This window comes from Bison bison, unplaced genomic scaffold (assembly GCF_000754665.1).
Source record: "Bison bison bison isolate TAMUID 2011002044 unplaced genomic scaffold, Bison_UMD1.0 scf7180017864117, whole genome shotgun sequence".
Lineage (NCBI taxonomy): Eukaryota > Metazoa > Chordata > Mammalia > Artiodactyla > Bovidae > Bison > Bison bison.
The window spans coordinates 156798-178599 of NW_011494689.1; the positions used below are offsets into that span (position 1 = coordinate 156798).

Genomic DNA, 21802 nt, shown 5'->3' on the forward strand with positions numbered 1-21802 from the left:
GTATCACTGACTCGATGGAAATGAGTCTGAGTGAACTCCAGGAGTTGGTGATGGACAGGGAGGCCTGACAGGCTGTGATTCATGGGGTCGCAAAGAGTCGCACACGACTGAGCGACTGATCTGATCTGATAAATCTGTAATAATAATATGCCAGTTTTGAGGAATAGTAGTAGGTGATACAATTCCTGGTTGTAATGCATCCATAGGTTTCATATTGCATTAACTTTTCTACGGTCTGTTAAGATATGCCATTTGTTAGATTTCTTTCTTATAACAAAAGTGAGAGAGTTCCAAGGGGAATAAGATTCCTCAATATGTTTTAATTTCAATCTGTCCATATAGGGTCATCATTCTTCCAAATTATTTTAATAATTGCATTGTTTGTTAAATGAGCAGTGGCCCCTAGGAAAAATGTGGAATATATATTTGTGCTTGCCATTGTATAAGTAAATCTGTATTAAATTAAGGGTTGCACCTATCACATAAGGTTGTAATGTTGCCGGTTGGCCTTCTAGTCCCTCACAAGGATAAATTTGAGTATTTTGATAGAGTTCTTGTTATTTTGGTTTGAGAAATTCCTGTAATTTGGCAAGAAATTCTCTGCATCGGCCAAGATTTGGGCCATAAATATTTGAAAATAACAGTAATATTGGATCTAGTATCAAGACCAGAAAATCTTTTGCCATTAATTTTGATTTTTATATTTGGTTGTGCATATTCAGATATTATTGATGTCCATAAGGATTATTTTCGATCTGTATTGCCAAGTCCATCTGTCTGTATACTATTAGAGGAGTTAACAGAAATGTAAGGTAAAAGAAGCAGCTGGGCAATTTTGTCCCCCTTTTTGAATTGCCATAGTATCTGAGATGACATCATAATTTGAATTTCTCCCTTATAATCTAAATCAATTATTCTAGGGTGAACAGGAATTCTTTTAGAAGTCAAACTAGATTGGCCAAGTAAAAGGTCGAAGGTTTGTGGGGGTAGAAAGGGTATCTGCCTCATTAGTTTAAGTGGGACCTTGTATATTTCTCAACTAGCTGCTGATAATAGATGAAAAGAATACCTCAACATTGTAAGAGTTCTATTAGGCCCTTTCCCAGTGGCACCCCACTCCAGTACTCTTGCCTGGAAAATCCCAAGGACAGAGGAGCCTGGTGGGCTGCAGTCCATGGGGTCGCTAAGAGTCGGACACGACTGAGCGACTTCACTCTTTTCACTTTCATGCATTGGAGAAGGAAATGGCAACCGACTCCAGTGTTCTTGCCTGGAGAATCCCAGGGACGGGGGAGCCTGGTGGGCTCCTGTCTCTGGGGTCGCACAGAGTCGGACACGACTGAAGCGACTTAGCAGCAGCAGCAGCAGCAAGACCTATATCCTGAGATAACTTTGGCACAAGATTAGCCAGGGAGAACAGGTTCCAGACAAAGTCTCTGGGCAAGATATATTGTTGCTGTGTAATCAGGGGTACAAGTCTTGAGATATAGGTTCCCAGGAAAGATTTGTTATAATTGAAATCATTAACATAGGGCCTAGGAAAAGCATTTCCATGAGTAAGACATTGTGCTGTGTAATCATTAGCTCTGGACCTAAAGAAAGGTCAGTTCTCTGGCAACATACATTGTTGCACAAGGCTTAAGGAAAACATGAGTGAGAATGCTTGTCTCTTCCTTAAAGGGCCCTGGATTGCTTGCCTAAGCTTTAATTCTTTCATTTCGTCCTGCTTTTAGGAGAATATGGTTGCCAGGGAAAGGGGTGAAGAAATTGTTCTGTAACTTCTTCCTGCTGGGAAGGGGTGTAGACCCTAAATTGTTGAGGCAATACAGTCTCCTTATCCTCATATTGAGGGTCTCTGATCCAGGGGCCCTGAGGCAGTGGAAACTGCAGGAGCATGAACAATCATTTGTAACTTAAATGCCTAAGCCACTTAGATACAAAGTTCATTATACAGTTACTGATATAAAAAGCAAACAGCAAGAATAAGATGACTACAATTATTATAGTCAAGATAGTTTTCCACCAAGGAGGGCTTTGTATTTGAGCTTCTATAGAATCATATTGCCTTGTATTGGTTAACATTTCAAGAGTAATTTGGTTTTGGAGAGTGCCAGCTTGAGCATTAGAATTGGCACCATCTTGGGCCATATCCTGAAACCACATTGTCCATTGAAAATATTCTCCTGGTTTAAGAAGAGCCCTTATCAAAAGTTGCCAATCATAAGGAACAAAATTTCCAATAGAAGATGCCATAGTGTTTAAAAGTTCTTTAGTAAAAGGTGAATGAGGGCCATACATAGTTACAGCCTTTTTCATTTGTTGCCTGTGAGAAAAATCAAAGCCTTCATATTGAGGTATTATTTGCCCCTGGGCATTAACATTTCTTAATATAGGAAAAGCCTGTATTGGCCTCAGAGACTCAAGATTGCAAAGCCAGTGACTCAGAGAGCCTCCGTCGTGAAGGAGAACGAGTAGATAGTTTTTTCTCATAAATACGAGTGCGTGCTAAAGGCTTATCGTTGTTATCCAAAAAACCATTATCAGCTTTAGCGTCAAAGAGAGCCTCAGAAGAGTCATTGTCAGAGTCATTTTGTCCTTGAATTGAAGGGACTTTCGGTTTTGTGTCTATTGCGAGAGGAGGAGCACTTGGGGCCGCCGGAACAGGGCTAGTAGGAAAATTCTGAAATATTTTATGTTCTAATTGGGCCTTTTGAAAAGTTTCATCATCTAATTCATATTCATGTAACAAGTATTCCGCTTATTGTCGGATATCAGGAGGGCTAGAATTATCTTGAAATGGCAGAATCACAGCTTTAATGAGAGTCCATAGGGGCCAGAAATCTATTGGAATATTTTTCCCCCATTTAGTGGCTCGTTCCAACATTCTCTTTGACCCGGTGCCAAATTATAAGTTGACACAAACCCAGAAGTCCTTGAACTTTAAATGATGAAGTAAAGTAGAAAAATGGTGAGGCTTTCCAGCTGTTTGTCCCATAACCCCGCACTTACCGACCTCCGTAGGTCCCAGTCACTCCGTCCTGTTTGCCAAGGGTGAATACCATGTCCGTTTCGGGTGCCATTTGTTGCGGTCTTTTACAGACTGGGACCTGGGGACTGGAGTCGACGAAAAGAAAGAGAAAGAGCAATATCCCTCGGGCTACGCGGAAAACCAATAAAGCCCATACACAGGACTTGTACCACTCACGAAGGCACAGGGTGTCCTCTCAAGGAGGTCTTGAAAGCCCGGGCGAGAAAGTGAGTTCGTTAGGTTTCCACGATCTGAAGTAGCTGGAGACAGAAAGAAGGACGCGGGGGACCCAAGTCTCTAGTGGAACAAGGGTATTTTATTAGCATGCTTGTAAGAAATGCATGCTTATATATCTTCAGTAAAATGATTACTCAGCTGTTAAAAAGAATGAAATTCCACCAGTTGCAACAAAATGGATAGTCTAATAAGTACAAGGTCACTGAACAGAGTCACTGAACAGAGTCACTGAAGGGAATCCAAGCAGGTGCTCTTTCCCATGATCTCAGTCCTGAGACAGAGAAGGCGATGGCATCCAACTCCAGTACTCTTGCCTGGAAAATCCCATGGATGGTGGAGCCTGGTAGGCTGCGGTCCCTGGGGTTGGTAAGAGTCGGACACGACTTCACTTTCACTTTTCACTTTCATGCATTGGAGAAGGAAATGGCAACCCACTCCTGTGTTCTTGCCTGGAGAATCCCAGGGATGGGGGAGCCTCGTGGGCTGCCGTCTATGGGGTCACAGAGAGTCCGACACGACTGAAGTGACTCAACAGCAGCAGCAGCAGCAGCCGCAGCCAGCAGTCCTGAGAACTGCATACAGCTCTACTCGTTCCTGTATCCCAGGAACTGATAAGGAACAGAGTCCTTGACAAATGGCACACAAAGAAAGAAAATGCAACATATTGGATCCCTTAAAGTTGAATGTCCCCTGACACGAGAGGATGGCCGAGTAAGCTCAAAGAATACAGTCTACTACAATGGAGGATATTTGAACTAGTTTTTTTTTGCCGTAACAGTAATAGCACTCCCATCCTGGACACCAGGTAGCTTCCGCCTCGGCCATCAAGATAGAAGAAAACACTTGTCACACATCTGTGTCAACTCTCAGGGGCATCTTGAGCAGATGGAGGAAGTTCCAATGGTGTGATCACAGGTAAAAGATCTCCCCAGGAACTGACCCGGGCACAGCGATACAAATCCCTACAGAAAAGAGAGGGTCAATGTGGGCTGCAGGTTCTCCCTACCTCCCACCAACTCTGGTCACACCTCCACACCTGCCATGTCTGCGGGCTGTGATCACAGCATGCTGCATATGCCCATCTGGACAGCACAGGTGGCAATGCACATGGCGTGGCCGTTTAAGAACAGGCTGAGTGATTCGGGGCCAGCGATTAGCCTTCTCTGGAGATCCTCGGGCAAGGATTACCAAGGAGAACTTTTCTTCCTTCGGCTTCTTGTTCTAAGACAAGGATACAGAGATGGCTTGCGGGAAAAGATGAGGGAAAAAAATTTCTTCCAACCTCATTCCTGTGACTCTTCTCATTTTCTATAAGTCATATACATTCAGACCCTAAAATCTCTAAGCATTCTCTGGAATTTCCCAAATCCTCCCATCTCTGAATCTTTTTCACTGTGCTTTCCCAGGCTATTTTCTCCCTACCACAGTATTCTCAGAGTACATACCCAGCTGAAGGGGATGGGATAGTAGGCCTGGGAAAAGCTACAGGCCAGGGGCTTAGAGGCTGTCAACTGGGGACACGGAAGTTCATGGGGACACTGTGAACACAAAGACATGAGGTAAGACAAAAGAACCACAATCATGAAACCTAGAAACTATGAGTAATAGAGTTAAGAAGGGCTAGGGATAAGGGAGCACAGAGCAGATGAAAGGGCAAGCCAGGGGAATCACTAAGGAGGAATCAAGAGTAGAGGATGGTGGTTAGCTCTCTTTTCCTGAGTTCAGATCTTTGCTTGCTGGGAAAGGCAGAAGTAATACTCACTGGGGCAAAGACAAAACCAGGTCGAGGATCCAAAGGTGACTTTTCTTTTCCCTGAAATCAAAGGAAATGAAAAAAAATTTTAGGCTGGGCTGAGGGGTCTGTTCTAACTCAATCTCTGCACTCAATAAATTGGGCACTCCTCTAACATTCAATTATGGTAATTATTAACTATGTTCTTTGAATTAAGCTGGCTGTTTCTCTAATACTCCAAACAAAGAACTTTCTCTTTGCAGCAAGAGAAAGGCAGAAACTTGGCACATAGTATGGTGCTCTCCCTTGTCAGTAACCTTCACTCTCAAAAAAAAAAATCCCATTTCAAGACAATGAAATTTGCGATTATACACTGGTTCATATGGTCCTAAACAGATAAGGTTCTTGGCTCAGAAGTGCCCTGGATCAGAGGCTGGCAAAAAAAAATTTTTTTTAAGGTCCAGAGACTAGGCAAAATCTGTTTCCTACTGCTATCTGTATGGTGAAAATAGCTACAGGCAACAGACGTATGGCCACAGACACATGGTTATAGATGCACAAATAAGCACTGCTCATATAAAAACAGGTGGCAGGCTGGATCTGATCCATAGGCTGGAGTTTGCCAACTACTGCCCTATATCATGACTTCATGTGCCTACTATCTCCAGAGTCATCCTTATTACTATATGCGAGTCCCTTCAGTTTTCAAGGGAGTGCCAAGAACTGGTGAGAATAAGTGGGGAAAGGAGGGTAAGGTGAAAGAAGGAGAAAGAACCTTACATTAAGGATCAGGTCCCTGGCGTCCATGAGAAGGGAGTGCCCAGCTTTTGTTCCATTCTCTATCAATACCTGATTATAAAAGGGGAAGTAAGAAGCCTCGAATTACATGAAAACATGAATGTCAGTAGCTCTGGAAGAGCATTCCCAAATAGAATAGGGATTCTAAATGAAACGGGTATTACATATATGATGCAGGTGGAGACCTGAAAAGAGGGACAAAGGGATCTATGTAGGATGAAAATGCTTAAAAATGAAGACAAGCTCCAATGGGGACAAGGAAAGGCATGAAACAAACCCATGAAGCTGCTTAAAACTTGAAGGGATAAAGGGGCTTCCACTTACCAGAAAATGACCTGTCTTGCGCCACAAGGTCTGGACTACGTCAGTGCGGTCGGCCTTGCTGGGCAGCTCACTGAGAGAAAAGGCTGCTACCACCACATCGAATTGTACCTGGTGCACAAGACGAGGAAAACGACTGACCTGACATCTCCCTCTTTTAAAGAGTACAACAAAGGTCTATCCCACTAAATTTCTTCTGCTTTCTTTTACTTTCTAACAGAATGCTAGGTTGTAAAGCCAGGGCCAGTTTTCCATCTGCATACTCCACATCTGGCATACTTTAAACACCGCCACTTGCCTTGGGTGATACAGGTAGAAACTGTCTGAAAAAGACACCCGGAACACAAGGCATCCCAGATCCTGAACCACCTGTGGAGGAAAGTAGAGATGTGGCAACTGTGAGTGTGGGTAGAAACTGAAGGGACAAAATGCTAGCTGAGGAAGAGATGCAACAGAGTAGACAACTATGAAAAAAAAGGGCAGGGGGAATATTGGGTCATTTGTCCTGTTATTCTTACCCTACCCATCCACAGTCCAACAGAGGCCCCCAGCATCTTTAACAGGGTCATTGCATCAGACACATCTTTAACTCTCAGGCCTCTCCTCTACTCCCCAATAAAATACCCTTTCTGGTACTCCTTTGCTTTGCAAACGCCTTCAACTTTGGAAAAGCCCTTCCTTACATTTTGTCCTCACCTTTCAGCAGCTTTTCTGCCAATTCCAACATGGCAGCTGAGCTGTCCACACACATATACTGCCGTAGGCTCTGGCCCCAAGTACTATGAGCAGCCCTAAAGTGGCAAAAAATAAATCATCACGTTCTCATGACAAAGTTATCCCTACAAGAGACCCCTCTGTCCCTAACCCAACCTTGGGGAAACAGAGTGCTAAGTTAAAATAGTTAGAAAAACTAGGAATCTTATTTTCTTGTTTCATCTACAACTCTTTAGAAGACTCAAAAACTACATGAACACACACACAAAAATCTTGATGATACGTAAATCCCTGTCCGAGGTCAAATTCCTTTCCTTTTTTATCCTTCTTAATGTGGGTTTTTTCACTTGACATTTAAGTTCTGACCCTGATTTATATACCTTCTCATGCCTTGTCTAATCTGAGGGAAGAAACACATCAGTTCCCAATTTTCCTCTTCTTCCTTTGGTTCTCCAATCTCTTGATATTGACGTGGTATAAGCTAGCTCTAGCTCTCTATAGAGTTGGAACTGACAGAGACAGAGAAAGATACTCACCAGGTGACAGAGCCAGTACCTGAGCCAAAGTCCATCAAGGTTTGTGGCTGGAACTCTGGAAGGCGAGCTTGGATCTGAAGAAATATTCAATACCCCACAGTGGGGAAGACAGACATACATTTAGGGTCTTGGTAAACATGAATTAGGGGACCGTAACAGAGGAAATGAGACATGAATGTCTTTTAAGATTCAGTGTAGCTCTTAAGAACAGTGATTCTAAACCTTTTTTGGGTCAAAAATTCCTTTCAGACGATAAAGACAACCTCTCGAAAAAAATGCACATGTAATGTCCCAAGAATCTTGTCCCAGAAGATTACTTTATGAAGAAGGGAACTGATAGTAAAAAGTTTCTGGTTGGAAGTTGAGGGAATTTCACCTCATGGAAAGCTCTGGAGACTGCTGCAAAGCCACCATCCAATCTTGCTGCCATATACACCAGGCTCAGTCCCTCACTGTAGCTGCCAGAAAAATCAGACATACCACTGGGAATTAACCTCTATCCTGCAGCTACCCTCCAGACTTTTAGGAAATGAAATCTTTGCAAAGGGCTCTTCCAGCTCAACCCTTTCACTGATCAACACAGAAACGTCTTAGGGAGGCTTACAAACCAGATTACTTTTTCAAACACTAAATGGTGTAATTGTATTTCCCCAACTCTCCTTCTCAAAAGCCAAACTTTTCCTTCTCCTGCAGCCCTTTTAGTCTCCCTTACCTCAGTTCTTGCCAATGATAGGTAGTTCTGCGCAAGGCATGCAGGATTTCTTCATGATGTTTCTCTGTCTGACATGAGTCTGGGGTAAGAACAAGGACTGGAAGTAAGGACCTAGGAAGAACAGGGCTCAGATACAATATCTGAATTTACTGCCTGCCATTCCCCACCAGTTCCCACATGGAAAATGCTTAAGAGAGAAGCGAAACTAGAGAAGAGTTTCAGGTAAGAATAATAATGACCACCACCACCACCATAGTATATCAGATAATATATTGCCTCTAACAGCAGTTCTTTCAATTCAACCAACTCTATCTCACAGGTTTTGTTCTGTATTAAAAGCAAGTGTAATAAAAAGTTAAAGGATAGGATAAAGACAGTACTTTGTAGATTTCTTCAATTCCCCCAAATTTAATAATGTGATGTCTCCAAAGTTCCTATAGGAAGGAAAGGGGCTTGAAAAACTTGTCTTACAATTGTGTTCAGTTCAGTACTGTTTTACCTACAGAGTGCCTACTATGAACCAGGTACTACAAGAAGTTCAGGGAATACAAGATGAACAAAAGGCAGGCCTCTTAATAGGAAGGAATTCACAATCATGAAAATAACTTGACAAACGAATTCTCCTTTCCCTGTAGTACTGGAGAGGGACTTTATTTTACCTGAACAAAAACTTAGACGGTCTTAATCCAGTGGACTTGAGGGAAAAAAAAAGATCTAAATTTCAACAGTAGACTGAAGCACACTCATTGACCTTTACTAAAGCCCTAAATTTAGTAGGCAATCTCTGAAATTACCTATCTTCTTTTAGAAAGGCAACATTATGAATAACTACTCTGGTTAGAAAGTCAAATAAGAAACTGCAGTATTTATTTAAGAGGCTGCAGAATTATTACTCGCTCTTCATTTCTCTCTGCTCTTTCTATTTGGCTTACTCTTTATTTTTAAGACCCACCTGCGTTTTCCAGGATTTTTTTCTCAAGAAGAACTGCCCGTCTTCGTAGCTCCTCTGGCTCTACAGGTAAATGCCGGCTCCAGAGATAATTGGTTAGGGCTTGCACCTGCTTCTCCATATTGGGCATCGCGCTCCCTATGGACCAAAGATGCAAAGAGGAATCACTTGTACGCAGGGCCCAATCTCCGCTTCTTGAGCTTCCATTTCACACCTTTACTCACCTAGCAGCAGTAACTGCGCGGCTTCGGCCAATGCTTGCGGCAGCCGCACGCATGACAGCTGCAGGATTCCAGGGTGCCGGCGATGGGGCCTCTTCCCCAGGAAATCGGACTTGTTATCCACGTGGGATACGCCGGGCACGAGGGCAGCAAGCGCCTGCAGAAAAAGAAAAGCTAATGGCGGGGCACAGAGGATGGCTGCGGGCACTGGCTAAAGGAGGAACTGCCGAAAGCGCACCTCCTCGGAGAGGAGCTGTTCTTGAGATCCACAGCCTCTTTTGAAAGCAGGGAAAATAGGTACTCACTCGGAACTGGGGAGCTATTCCAAAACTGCGGCGCCATCTGCCTATTGTCAGCAGATACCGCGACCCTCTCCCGGTCGCCATGGAGCCAGCGGTGAACCGGAACCGGAAATTTAGGTGCGGAGTCTGTCACTCTCACTAGCTGCAGCGAACATCCTGCGCGAACATTGGCGCCGCGCAGCAACAGCCAATGCGGAGAACGAGTGCTTGCTAGTAGCCAATAAACAATCGATCTGTATATCGCCTTGGAGGCCGTTTGTGCCCCTCAATTCCAGCGTAGCCAGCCGGAAGCTAGGTGACTTCCACGCTGCGTTGTGATTTGTCTCCGCCTCCAGAAATTGGAGGGGCGGGGTTAGATAGGTATGGGCTGGCCCTATGCTGGATTCCCCAGAAACGCGTCACAGGAAGGCAAAGAATTTGTGTTTGTATTAACTACCAGTGTTCTTTGTTTTACCTTCTGGAGAACACTGAATTCTTGGAGTTTTTACCTCCCGTGTGGAATGGAGAGACTGCAGTAATGGGAAGATGAACAAGGAAAGCCAGATTTAGGAGACCAAATTGATGGAATAATAGATAATAATGTTTCTTACTTGTTAGTTTCTCTTAATATTAAACCAGTACTTTTAAACCAGGTAAATAGCTACCATGAGAACCTTCTGTGACAGGTAGTGTGGCAGGTATAAATAAGGTATGGTACTACCTTATTTAGTCCCCATACTTCTAAAGGATAGATTTTGCACCCAAGGAAAGTGAAAGTTCAGGTGGCTAAATATTCTGCTTGAGATCCAAGAGCTTGTTAGGTGAGAACAAGTTCTAAACCTTGGCAATCTAAGTCTGATCTTCACCTTTAGACATATGCTCTGCTGGTAGTATTGGTACTTAAAAGGCAAGTTAGCAAGTGTCAATTTGTCAAGTGCTGATGACAAATTGGTACTTTCTATCTGGGGGCTTCTCTGGTAGGTCAGTTGGTAAAGAATCTGCCTGCAGTGTAGGAGACCTGGGCTCGATTCCTGGGTTGGGAAGATACCCTGGAGAAGGGAATGGCAACCCACTCCAGTATTCTTGCCTGGAGAGTCCCATGGACAGAGGAGCTTGGGAGGCTACTGTCCATGGGGTTGCAAGAGTCAGACATGACTTAGCAACTAAACCACCGCCACCATCTACATCTATGAGGATTAAATTATGACCTGCTGTAGCTGCTGACCTGTAGCATCCTCTGAAAGGATTTCAGGATGGAGATCAAGAATGAGGCACTTTGTGCTCTGGGGGAAAAACTGGCAGAAAGTCCATATGTTTTCAGGAGATGATTTTCATGAGCCCAATTTTTGCATCTTCTCGTATTTAGAAAAGCACCAACATCGTTAATGGTGATGTCTGCTCCCCATGACTAGCAGTAACCTTCACATGACTAGCAACAACCTTTTGCAAAAATTTGTGCTTGATTGCTTGTATTCCCCCTCCTTCACCAAAATCACATATATACGGACCTTGCCTCGTGCCTCTTCAGAACAGTTTCTCAGAGCTATCTGAAATGCTGTCTCCTGGCCTCTAAGTTCTCATTTTGCCCCCAAATAAAAGTTAATTCACAACTCATCACAGTCTGCGATGCAGGTCTGACCTCTGTGAAAGACGGAGGGAAAGAAAACAGGTTGGATAGGCACAGTTCTAAAAAGGTTCAGCCAGGCTAATGGAGAGTCTTTGAGCTCAAGGTGGCTATCAGAGAAGTTGTGCTTCCTGAGAAATAGGCCTGACTTAGTATCCGAGCTACACTCAGTCAGTGTCTGAGAGCAGCCCATAAGAAGCATATCAGATTCACAGGCTAGCAGTTGGGGTCATCAGTTAATTATGATTACTACAGCAGGAGATCTGAGTAGTGCATTTTCACACTTGCCCTAGAACCACACAGATCTGCTTTGATAGGTTCAAGAGACGATTCCTTCAAGCCTTATATGGGACTCCGTTTTTGAAGAGAAATTTGGAAGAAAGAGAGGGAAAATATAGTCACTGTTACTGTGGTTGATTTCAGGGCTGAAGTTATCCTCTCCTTCCTTTACATTAATTCTCATTCCCCCTTGCCCTCAGCTGTGACAGTGGCATGTCTGGTATTAGAACCCAAACCCTCTATCCTGAATGGTCCAAACCCTTGATAGTCATATCTTTCCCCAGCTGACATTGTAGTACATATAGCCTCACAGTTACATGGGAATTCTGGGAAGCACCCAAGTAGATCACTTTGGTTTTGCATTGCTGGGGTCCAGCCTTGGTTGGATCCAGGGATTCCCTTGGGAGGACGGCGTTGGCAATTAAGAGAAATAGAGAAAGAGATAAGGAAAGAATTTTGCAGTTAAGAAAATAGAGGAGAGAAAAGAGGCTGATATTCCTTGGTTTACGTAGAAAGCCAATAAAGCCTCAGCACGGGACTTGCTCTGTTCACGTAGGCTGCAGGCGCCCTCTCGAATCGTGGAAGATGCCCCACCTTAGGCACCTTCTCGAGTGGGTCTTAGAAGCCCAGGCAAGAAAGTGAACGCAGAGGGCCTCTGGGCTCCAGGGAATCAGCCTGAAAAGGAAAAGGAAAGAGAAAGAATGACATGGGGAGACCAAGCCTGATGATCAAGGCCCACACTGTATTTTCCAAAGTAGTTTTTATACCTTAAGTTGTGCATAGAGGATAATGGGAGTTGGGGGGGGCGTAGAGTCATGCAAGGTCAGCAGTCCTTGATCCTTATCGAAGCCAGGCTTTCTTTCTGCAAACTTATCATATGCAAAAGCTTTAGGTGACTTACATCATCTTCTGGCCAGGAGGCTTGTTAACATTTTATGAACCTTTCTTCAGAAAACTTATTTTTCTCTAAAGGTGATTATTCTAAAGTCAGGCGCCACCCTCCAAAAGCATTAGATAAAGTTGCATTCCTATAGGGCAAAAGTGTGGTGGGCTATAACAAGAAAAGAATTAATTCAAGGGTCCAAGGTTACAAATATTAAAGCTACTACTTACATTTCTATACACCAACTATATTAATCAATACACTCCCAGGGACACAGTAGGTAAGGGATATGAAAACTTGGCAGCAAGCATTAGCTCAACAAAGAAATCCTCTACTAGTTCTATTCTAACAATTTTAACTCTCTGAGAAGCTCTGCATTGTTAGAATATCTTAAGCTTCCCATGCCTCTTGTGGTTGGGAGGCTGTGAATCTGAACAAACCTGTCAGGCAAGCTAGAAAGTCATCAGAGGGGTTTGAATTGAAACACTCCTATTATGCCCAGGAGAATTATTAACTAGAGGTCTAAATTGATTTTCTTTAGAGAAAGGTGGTCAGGGATAGCTCCCCCTTAATGTCAGGGGAGTTGGTAAAAGTCATAAAATAGTAAAACAGACAGATTCTGGTTTTGGGGTAGATGCTTGGGCAGGTCCAGGAGGGGGCGCCCTTGAGCCCTGACTCGCCTTGCCCATCAGGGCTCTCCCGCACGACCTTGTCATGGGTGTGAACTCCCGTGTTGACTCCCAGCACTGCATGAATTCTTCTCTGCTCTCATTGTGTAAAAAAGAGTCCTACCTCTTCCTTCTAATTAGTGTTACTTAGCTCTGACAGTGGAGAAGGCAATGGCACCCCACTCCAGTACTCTTGCCTGGAAAATCGCATGGACGGAGGAACCTGGTGGGCTGCAGTCCATGGGGTTGCTAAGAGTCGGACACGACTGAGCAACTTCACTTTCACTTTTCACTTTCATGCATTGGAGAAGGAAATGGCAACCCACTCCAGTGTTCTTGCCTGGAGAATCCCAGGGACGGGGGAGCCTGGTGGGCTACTGTCTATGGGGTCACACAGAGTCGGACACGACTGAAGCGACTTAGCAGCAGCAGCAGGAGCAGCCCTGACAGTTCGGTAACTCCTCATCTTCTGCTCCCTAGACCTAAGAAATCCAAAGTGTTATGGCAGCAGCTGTAGATTGTAGTTCAGTGAGACCCTCGATATATCCCTTGACAAGAATGCATCCTCTTTGGGGACCTGAACCTTTGACTTGACAGAGCCCAGCATTACAGAGATGAAAGCATGAAATTTCCATGGGTCAGAAGGAGTGATGGTAAAGGAAACCATTCCTGCTTCTACTCCTTGGTTATCAGACCTATGTAATCATCATATTGGGGTATTATTTAGAGTTTTCTGATTCAATATGTACACTGCATCCTGAAGGATGGTACCCCATCTTTTCAGAATGTTCCCTCCAAGCTGTTGTTTCAGCTGTGCCCTTAGAGAGCCAGCCTGTAGCTTTCCCCTCTCCTACCCTCCCTTCCTCTTCCCTTCCCTTCCTTTTTCTTTCCTTCCCTTGTCAGCAGAGTCGGACAAAACTTAGCCACTCAGTTCAGTTCAGTCACTCAGTCATGTCTGACTCTTTGCAATCCAATGAATCGCAGTATGCCAGGCCTCCCTGTCCATCACCAACTCCCGGAGTTCACCCAAACTCATGTGCATCCGGTGATGCCATCCAGCCATCTCATCCTCTGTCGTCCCCTTCTTCTCCTGCCCCCAATTCCTCCCAGCATCAGGGTTTTTTCAAATGAGTCAACTCTTCGCGTGAGGTGGCCAAAGTATTGGAGTTTCAGCCTCAGCATCAGTCCTTCCAATGAATACCCTGGACTGGTCTCCTTCAGGATGGACTGGTTGGATCTCCTTGCAGTCCAAGGGACTCTCAAGAGTCTTCTCCGGCACCACAGCTCAAAAGCATCAATTCTTCAGCGCTCAGCTTTCTTCACAGTCCAACTCTCACATCCATACATGACCACTGGGAAAACCGTAGCCTTGACTAGATGGACATTTGTTGGCAAAGTAATATCTCTGCTTTTCAATACGCTATCTAGTTTGGTCATAACTTTCCTTTCAAGGAGTAAGCGTCTTTTAATTTCATGGCTGAAATCACCATCTGCAGTGATTTTGGAGCCCCAAAAAGTAAAGTCTGCCACTGTTTCCCCATCTATTTCCCATGAAGTGATGGGACCAGATGCCATGATCTTAGTTTTCTGAATGCTGCTGCTGCTGCTGCTGCTGCTGCTGCTAAGTTGCTTCAGTCGTGTCCGACTCTGTGCGACCCCATAGACGGCAGCCCACCAGGCTCCTCTGTCCATGGGATTCTCCAGGCAAGAATGTTGAGCTTTAAGTCAACTTTTTCACTCTCCTCTTTCACTTTCATCAAGAGGCTTTTTAGTTTTGCTTCACTCTCTGCCATAAGGGTGGTGTCATCTGCATATCTGAGGTTATTGATATTTCTCCTGGCAATCTTGATTTCAGCTTGCAACTTAGCCACTAAGCAATAACAAATACTGATGCTGAGCAGGGCCCTATGGGACTCCTGGGTAGAAAGCCTTTCTGTGTCCCCACTTTCTTTGATTATAGGAAATAGCCTTCATTCAGCCTCCATGAACTTCCCTGAGTTTCAATGGCCAGATCCAGCAGTTACTAATTAGGGAAGGGAGAAGATGCAAGACAAGGGAGAAATAGTCAAGAGAAACAATAGTGCAGCCTTGGGGCAGGGTCCTGGTTCCCCATCAGAGGATACACACAATAATATCTTTGAGTTGTTTTGCAGATACTGAAACCCCCTCCCAGAGGAAGAAGTTAACTATCAACAATGGTATGCTGCCCAGATAAGAAGCACGTAGACCTCAGACCAGTTGGAACTGGAAGGCTGATGATGTTGACTCATCCTTACCTCACTACCAACCCATTAGAAGAATGCAAACCGGTCACTGCCTTGATCCTTATCACTTACTTGACTATAAGACTTCTCCCTATTCCCCAGGGAGGAGAGCACAGTATTTGAAGTGCTAACCTACTGTGTTCCTTCTTTGCCTGGCAGGGAAATAAAGCCACTGTACCTTTTTTTCTTTATAACTCTATCTCTATATTTCTATTGGACATCTGTGCATGGAGAGCCAAGATTTTGGCATCAGTACCAATTAATGCTTTGCATTAGTCCTTTGTTTTCCTTTAGAAGTAAGTGATACTGTTGAAATAACTTCAAAAGAAATTAGGGGAGTTCTTATGAACTATGGTTAAAAATAGAATGTGGTAGTTTAGCTACTTCTCCTTGGATATAATCCCCCGTATCTTTGATTTTACTTATCAAGCCAGTAGAGCCACCTGATGATGACTGCACTAACTTTTCATCTTATGATATATGACTTCTGTCTTGCCCAGATTTGATAAATAATTTATCCTCACACAACTCACTGATGCAGGCTACATAGGAGGTCTCAAGCCATAGTCTTGATGCCAAAGGCCGTGTCGTTCTTCCTCTTGCACTGTCCCTGGTTATCATGGTAATGAAAGTGGGATCTCACTGCGGTATTTAATTGCCTCAATAGAAGGATTTTCTTTTCTTAGTTAAAATATGCCCTGCTGAATTAGTTTGAGAAATATCCAAGATGTGTGGGTAAACTGAGTGAAACCGTGTGGGGCTCCTAGGCATGGAAGCATTTTCTGTCTCCCATTCCTTATAGGCAAGATTCCAGCCCCATGTCTTCCTTGAGTTCCAAATGGCAGATTCAAACAATTGCTAACCAAAGGAGGAACAGTCAAGAAACCCCCTGAAGCAATATTAACAGGACCAGAGATGCTAGTCTCAAGATTAGGAGACTGACCGTTTGAGACAAGATTAAGGGAGTGCAGGGCCTTGTTGTTGCTGTTGTTCAGTCGCCAAGTTGTGTCCGTCTCTTTGTGACACCATGGGCCGCAGTGCTCCAAGCTTCCCTGTCCTTCACCATCTCCCAGAGCTTGCTCAAACTCATGTCCATTGAGTCAGTGATGCCATCCAGCCCCAAAATCTCATACTCTGTTGCCCCTTTCTCCTCCTGCCTTCAATCTTTCACAGCCTCAGGGTCTTTGCCAATGAGCTGGCTCTTTGCATCAGGTGGCTAAAGTATTGGGCTTCAGCTTTAGCATCGGTCCTTCCAATGAATATTCAGGGTTGATTTACTTTAGGATTGACTGGTTTGATCTTCTTGCTGTCCAAGGAAGTCTCAAGAGTCTTCTCCAGCACCATAGTTTGAAAGCATCAATTCTTCGGCACTCAGCCTTCTTTATGGTCCAACTCTCACATTCATACATGATTCCTGGAAAAACCATAGTTTTTACTAGGGGAAGCACACTGACTGAAACTGCCCATTCTAGCCAGGCACCATGGTAACCATTTGCGTGAGTTGTTTTCTGACAGGAGGTCCTGGTAAGGAATATGGAACAAATAAGCCACCGCTAACCAGAAGAGTTTGGGAAAGGTCAAAAGGAGACACCACGTGTCAGATCACCTCCCAGAATCCTTCTGGCTGGCATCCATCTTGGTTGAGCGATGCATGTGCCACCAGGAAGGACTCTGAGTCAGAATGATTGGTCAAAGACAACCCAGTAACTAATCCCAGTACCATAAAATGCGAAACTTTGAGCCATGTGGCAGAGCAGAGGTTCCATTACCCTACTGCTCTCCACTTGGGCACCCCTTCCCAATAAAATCTCTTGCTTTGTCAGCACATGTGTCTCCTCAGACAATTCATTTCTGAGTGTTAGACAAAAGCCAACTCTCGGACCCTGGAGGGATCCCCCTTTCTGCAACATATGGACCTTTGTTGGCAAAGTGATGTCTCTGCTTCTTAATACACTGTTTAAGTTTGTCATAGCTTTCCAAGACGCAAGTGTCTTTTAATTTCATAGCTGCAGTCACCATCCACAGTGATTTTGGGGCCCAAGAAATTAAAATCTGTCACGGTTTCCACTTTTTCCCCTTCTACTTGCCATGAAATGATGAGACCAGATGCCATGATCTTAGTTTTTTGAATGTTGAGTTTTAAGTCAGCTTTTTCACTCCCCTCTTTCACCCTCATCAAGAGACTGTTTAGTTCCTCTTCACTTCCTGCGCTTATAGTGGTATCATCTGCATATCTGAGGTTGCTGATATTTCTCCTGGCAATCTTGATTCCAGCTTGTTCTTCAGGGAATTCCCTGGTGGTCCAGTGGTTAGGACTCTATTCTCTCATTGCTGAGGGCCCAGGTTTGATCCCTGGTTGGGGAACTAAGTTCCCACAAGCACAGCAAAAAATAGAAAACCCAGCTTGTGCTTCATCCAGCCTGGCATTTTGCATGATGTACTCTGCATATAAATTAAATTATCAGGATGACAATATAAAGCCTTGACATACTCCTTTCCCAATTTTGAACCAGGCCCTGCACACACTCTAATCTTGTCAGGGACCCAAGCCTTGAACCATTGCTATAAAACTTCTTATCAAATCCTTCTTGGTTGGGACACACAGTTTTTGAGGGCAGGAGCCCACTGTGTCTCCCTTTGCCTGGCAGAGCAATAAAGCTATTCTTTTCCACTTTAGAACTTTGAGATTTGATTTGGCACTGGTGTACAGAGAGGCTGAGTTTTCAGCATCATGAGGACAGAATTTCTAAAATGCAGGTGACTGTCTGATTTGCTCACCGCTATATGCATAGCACTTAGGATAGTGCTTGTTACATCAAAGGCACTCAGAAAGAAATGTCAGTTAAATAAGTATTAGTATTCTAAGAATGACTCTGTTGTCTTCATATAAGAATAAAAAGTTAACTAAAGTATCATTCTCTTGGTGTCCACATGGTAATTTTTATTTTTTCAATGGAATGACATGGATTATTATTGTCTGTACTCCTCTTTTGGGCTTCCCTGCTGGCCCAATGGTAAAGAATACACTGGCCAATGCAGGAGATGCAGGTTCAATCCCTGGGTTGGGAAGATCTCCTGCAGTAGGGCAGTGCAACCCACTCCAGTGTTTTTGCCTGGGAAATGGACATGGCAGCCCACTCCAGTGTTCTTGCCTATGGGCAGAGGAGCCTGGCAGGCTACAGTCCATGCGGTCGCAAAAGAGTTGGACAGGACTTAGTGACTTACAGCAACAAAATATGTCCTTCTATTAGTGGTCTACTTTTCCTACTTAGGAATTTTCAGAATGCTGTTCTTTTGTTATGTTTTAGACATTCTTTTTAAAAGCAATGGTGGGAATTGCCCATGGTGAGAATCTGTGGGGTCTACCTATTTCTAAAACCAGTTCCCTACCTCCTGCCAAAGAAATATTTCTTCTATCTTTGATTATTGATTCTGTGTTTTGTGCTTTATATTCATTTTTGGAATCTCAGTATGTTTTAAGTTAATTCTCTAGGAATCTCTGGCATCATCCTTTTCTTCCCTGCTGTGGTTAAGGACTGTATCATTACCAACTGAATTAACACCTGTTCCAATGTTTAGATATTTAGGTTTTTGGCATTTGACTGTGCTTTGAAAACTGTACTTTCTACAGAATGGAAAGGGGGAGTTATTTAAAAAAATATGTATTCTAAAGTAGAGATTTGGGGCCCTTTCAGGTTAATAGGTCCTATTAATAGATTAGGGGGCCAAGTTAGATATTCAACAAGTAGACAGGGTGCATTTCTACTGGTTCGACTTTTGTGTTGTTGGAATGTAATTTAAATGTGACTCTGGGCTCAGAGTGATTCTTGCCCCGGGGAGGGAAGGCAAGATCAAGAAAATTCTCTAACAGTGATAAAGATTCACTGGATTGACCAAATTGAGTTAGAATAGATTTATTTACATCTTTCTTATGACTTTGAAGGATTCAGCAGGCCAAGAACTACAAGAAAGTATATGTGTTTTATTCTGAGTAATAAGATTGAGTATAAAGCCCATAGGCTTCAGGATTTCAAAGTACAGGCAATCCTGAGAGAACATATTTATGACACACCACATTCACTTGACTAATGCAGCATTTACATTTATTTCTGTCAATTAGCTAAATGGGGAGTAAGTGAATGTGTAGTATAGGAAAACAGGAACAGAGACACCAACCTAGAAACAAGGTCTTCATCATGCCAGTGTTTTCATGCATTTCACTGCTGCCTAGTAACTGCTGCATATTGGTGACCTCCACCTGCAAGATTTTCTTCCTCACTTTTGCACAAGAAGGCTGAGTCCCTTCAGAGACTAATGGTCATGGTCTGCAGGAAATCCGACTCAGCTCTCTCCATTGGAAGTAAAGGGATATTGGAGCTCAATTGCTCAATATTCAGAGACGGTGTGTTTTCCCAGACTTATATGCTAAAACTCATACCAGGGTTTGAGGGTTAGTGCAGACTGCTGGGAACTGACCCTAGATTCTCATCAGTTCTTCCACAAAAACTGGATGTTTGCATTACTTATTTCAGATATAAACACAATTTCTACTTTTAAAATTTTCTCTCAAAGACAGATTTAAAAATAAGATTTACATACACATATTTATGAGATTTAAAAATAACAATATGTTTATAATTTGACAAGGTGAAGTAAAAGCTCTTGGTCAAAACAATTCACTTCAGTAGGAGGTGAGGCATCCTTTTAAAAATACCTAAACAAATAGCTTCCCAGATGGCTCAGTTGTAAAGAATCTGCCTACCAATGCAGAAGACACGGGTTCGAGCCCTTGAGAAGATCCCCTGGAGGAGGGAATGGCAATCCACTCCAGTATTCTTGCCTGGGAAATCCCCTACAGAGAAGTCTGGTGGACTACAATCCACAGGGTTGTAAAAATCAGATGTTATTGAGCGACTGAGCACAAACAAGTCTCACAAATCACTATATGTGTCCAATATTAGTTGGCTGGCATCCATCTGATTTGTCCCATGTGCTTTAGAGTTATAAGCAATCTCCTACTGTTACTCAATCTTTTCATCAACTGAGGACCACATCCTGGGCTGGGCAGGTTGCTTCAAGGGAACTGAGTTCCTTTCCTGGTCATCAACCTAAAGGAAACCTTTATGTTTGTTTGTTTATAATTAAATATTCCTTATTTTTTTTTTGTCCATGCCAGGTGGCATGTGGGGTCTATTTCCCCAACCAAGGATCAAACCTGTGTCCCCTACATTGCAAGGCAGATTCTTAACCATGGGAATACCATAAAAATCCATAAGAAGCCCTGGTATTTTTAAGCTGTAGCAAAACAGGCAAAGCACTCCAACCAGCATCAGCCTTGACTGGCAATAGTTGTTGTTCATTTTCGAAGGGAAGGTAGGTCTTCTCAGTACATTTACCTACAAAGATAACGCTGTTATCAGGGTAATCTTTGGAAAAGGGAGTACATACAGCTATGTGTACATATGTGAGGGTATTATAGGGCCCTTTCCACCTTTTTGGACAGCAATACCACAGAAATGAGTAATTGTTTCCACAAGACAACTAACAAGGACTTACTATATAGCTCACGGAACTCTACTCAATATCTTGTAATAACTTTAAGGGAAAAGAATCTGAAAAGAAATATATATAGATATATAGATATTTGTATAACTGAATCACTGTGCTGTGTATCTGAAACTAACATGATATTACAAATCAACTATACTTCCATTAAAAAAATAAGCGAGTTATAAAGATGTAATGAACAAAAAAAAAGACTCTTAGGTAAGCAAAAATTTTTATTGAAAGAGATATCTTGTGCATAAGGGAGAAGATGAGGGGAAAAGTGTCAGTTCCCTGAGTAGAAGGGGCAAGTTGTTTTTGTAACAAAAGGAGGGTTTGTCTCGTGATCACCAATAATCTCCAGAAATCATAAAACTTGTTTGATCTTCCGCAGGTGGCTCCAAGATAGCTATCAGGAATAGGAGTTCTTCTGTGAGGGAATAGAAGTCCATGATAATTTTCTGTAAGAAAGCACCAGAACAGATAAGGTTAAAATTTATAGTTGAGTTTCTTGTCTTGTGGCCACTAAGTATACTCATTAGTGTAACAGAGAAAGAGGTAAGCTTTTACTGCTGTGAGCCTGATTTTTGTCTCTGGAACTAAGGCCCCTAGAGCCTTTGTTTTTTAGCTTCCAAGTCCTGTTTTTCCCAAGACCATTCACTAGTCCTTTTCCAAAATGGCTGTACTTTTGTCTTCCTGTCTCTAGAGCATGTGTATGTATCTGTCATGGAGGTGGAGTGTGAATGGATGGTGACTACGTGTGTCTCTCTCCTACAGATGTCTCTGCATCTATAAGAAACCCAAGAGTTAGGTAGAGGGAGAGATGATCTTTGCCAGGAGCAAGGGAGAGGGGCTTTGCTGTCCTTGACTCACCTCTCTGCTTTGTTGGTCCTGCACACCCAGGGTATGCCATGGGGATGCAGTGGCCCCTGTGTTTGGCATGGCTCTTCCTAATTTTCCTTTCCAGTTCCCTTCCTAAGTCAATCCTGAATCTGACTTCTCGTCACCATG

The 21802-nt window shown here is 43.4% G+C and overlaps 1 protein-coding gene across 1 annotated transcript; it reads right to left on the minus strand.

Moving 5' to 3' along the window:
• Window positions 1-3324: 3324 nt before the first annotated feature.
• METTL17 (methyltransferase like 17) lies at window positions 3325-9695 on the minus strand. The gene is made up of 14 exons (XM_010839427.1): window positions 9554-9695; window positions 9252-9405; window positions 9031-9165; window positions 8079-8157; window positions 7743-7824; window positions 7367-7440; window positions 6813-6907; window positions 6415-6485; window positions 6120-6227; window positions 5778-5846; window positions 5028-5078; window positions 4711-4803; window positions 4302-4486; window positions 3325-4227 (listed from the first exon to the last, which is right to left on the minus strand). Exons 1-14 carry the CDS (start codon window positions 9632-9634, stop codon window positions 4125-4127), a joined length of 1380 nt encoding a protein of 459 aa, XP_010837729.1. The 5' UTR covers window positions 9635-9695; the 3' UTR covers window positions 3325-4124.
• Window positions 9696-21802: the final 12107 nt, after the last annotated feature.

Excerpts from the sequence above, each read along its gene's own strand:
- METTL17 (XM_010839427.1), bottom strand. The coding sequence starts at position 9,634 with ATGGCGACCGGGAGAGGGTCGCGGTATCTGCTGACAATAGGCAGATGG. Across the intron at positions 9,166-9,251 it reads CGCGCAGTTACTGCTGCTAG|GGAGCGCGATGCCCAATATG; the intron begins GTGAGTAAAGGT and ends TTTGGTCCATAG. Across the intron at positions 5,847-6,119 it reads GCAAGACAGGTCATTTTCTG|GTATTGATAGAGAATGGAAC; the intron begins GTAAGTGGAAGC and ends TTTTATAATCAG.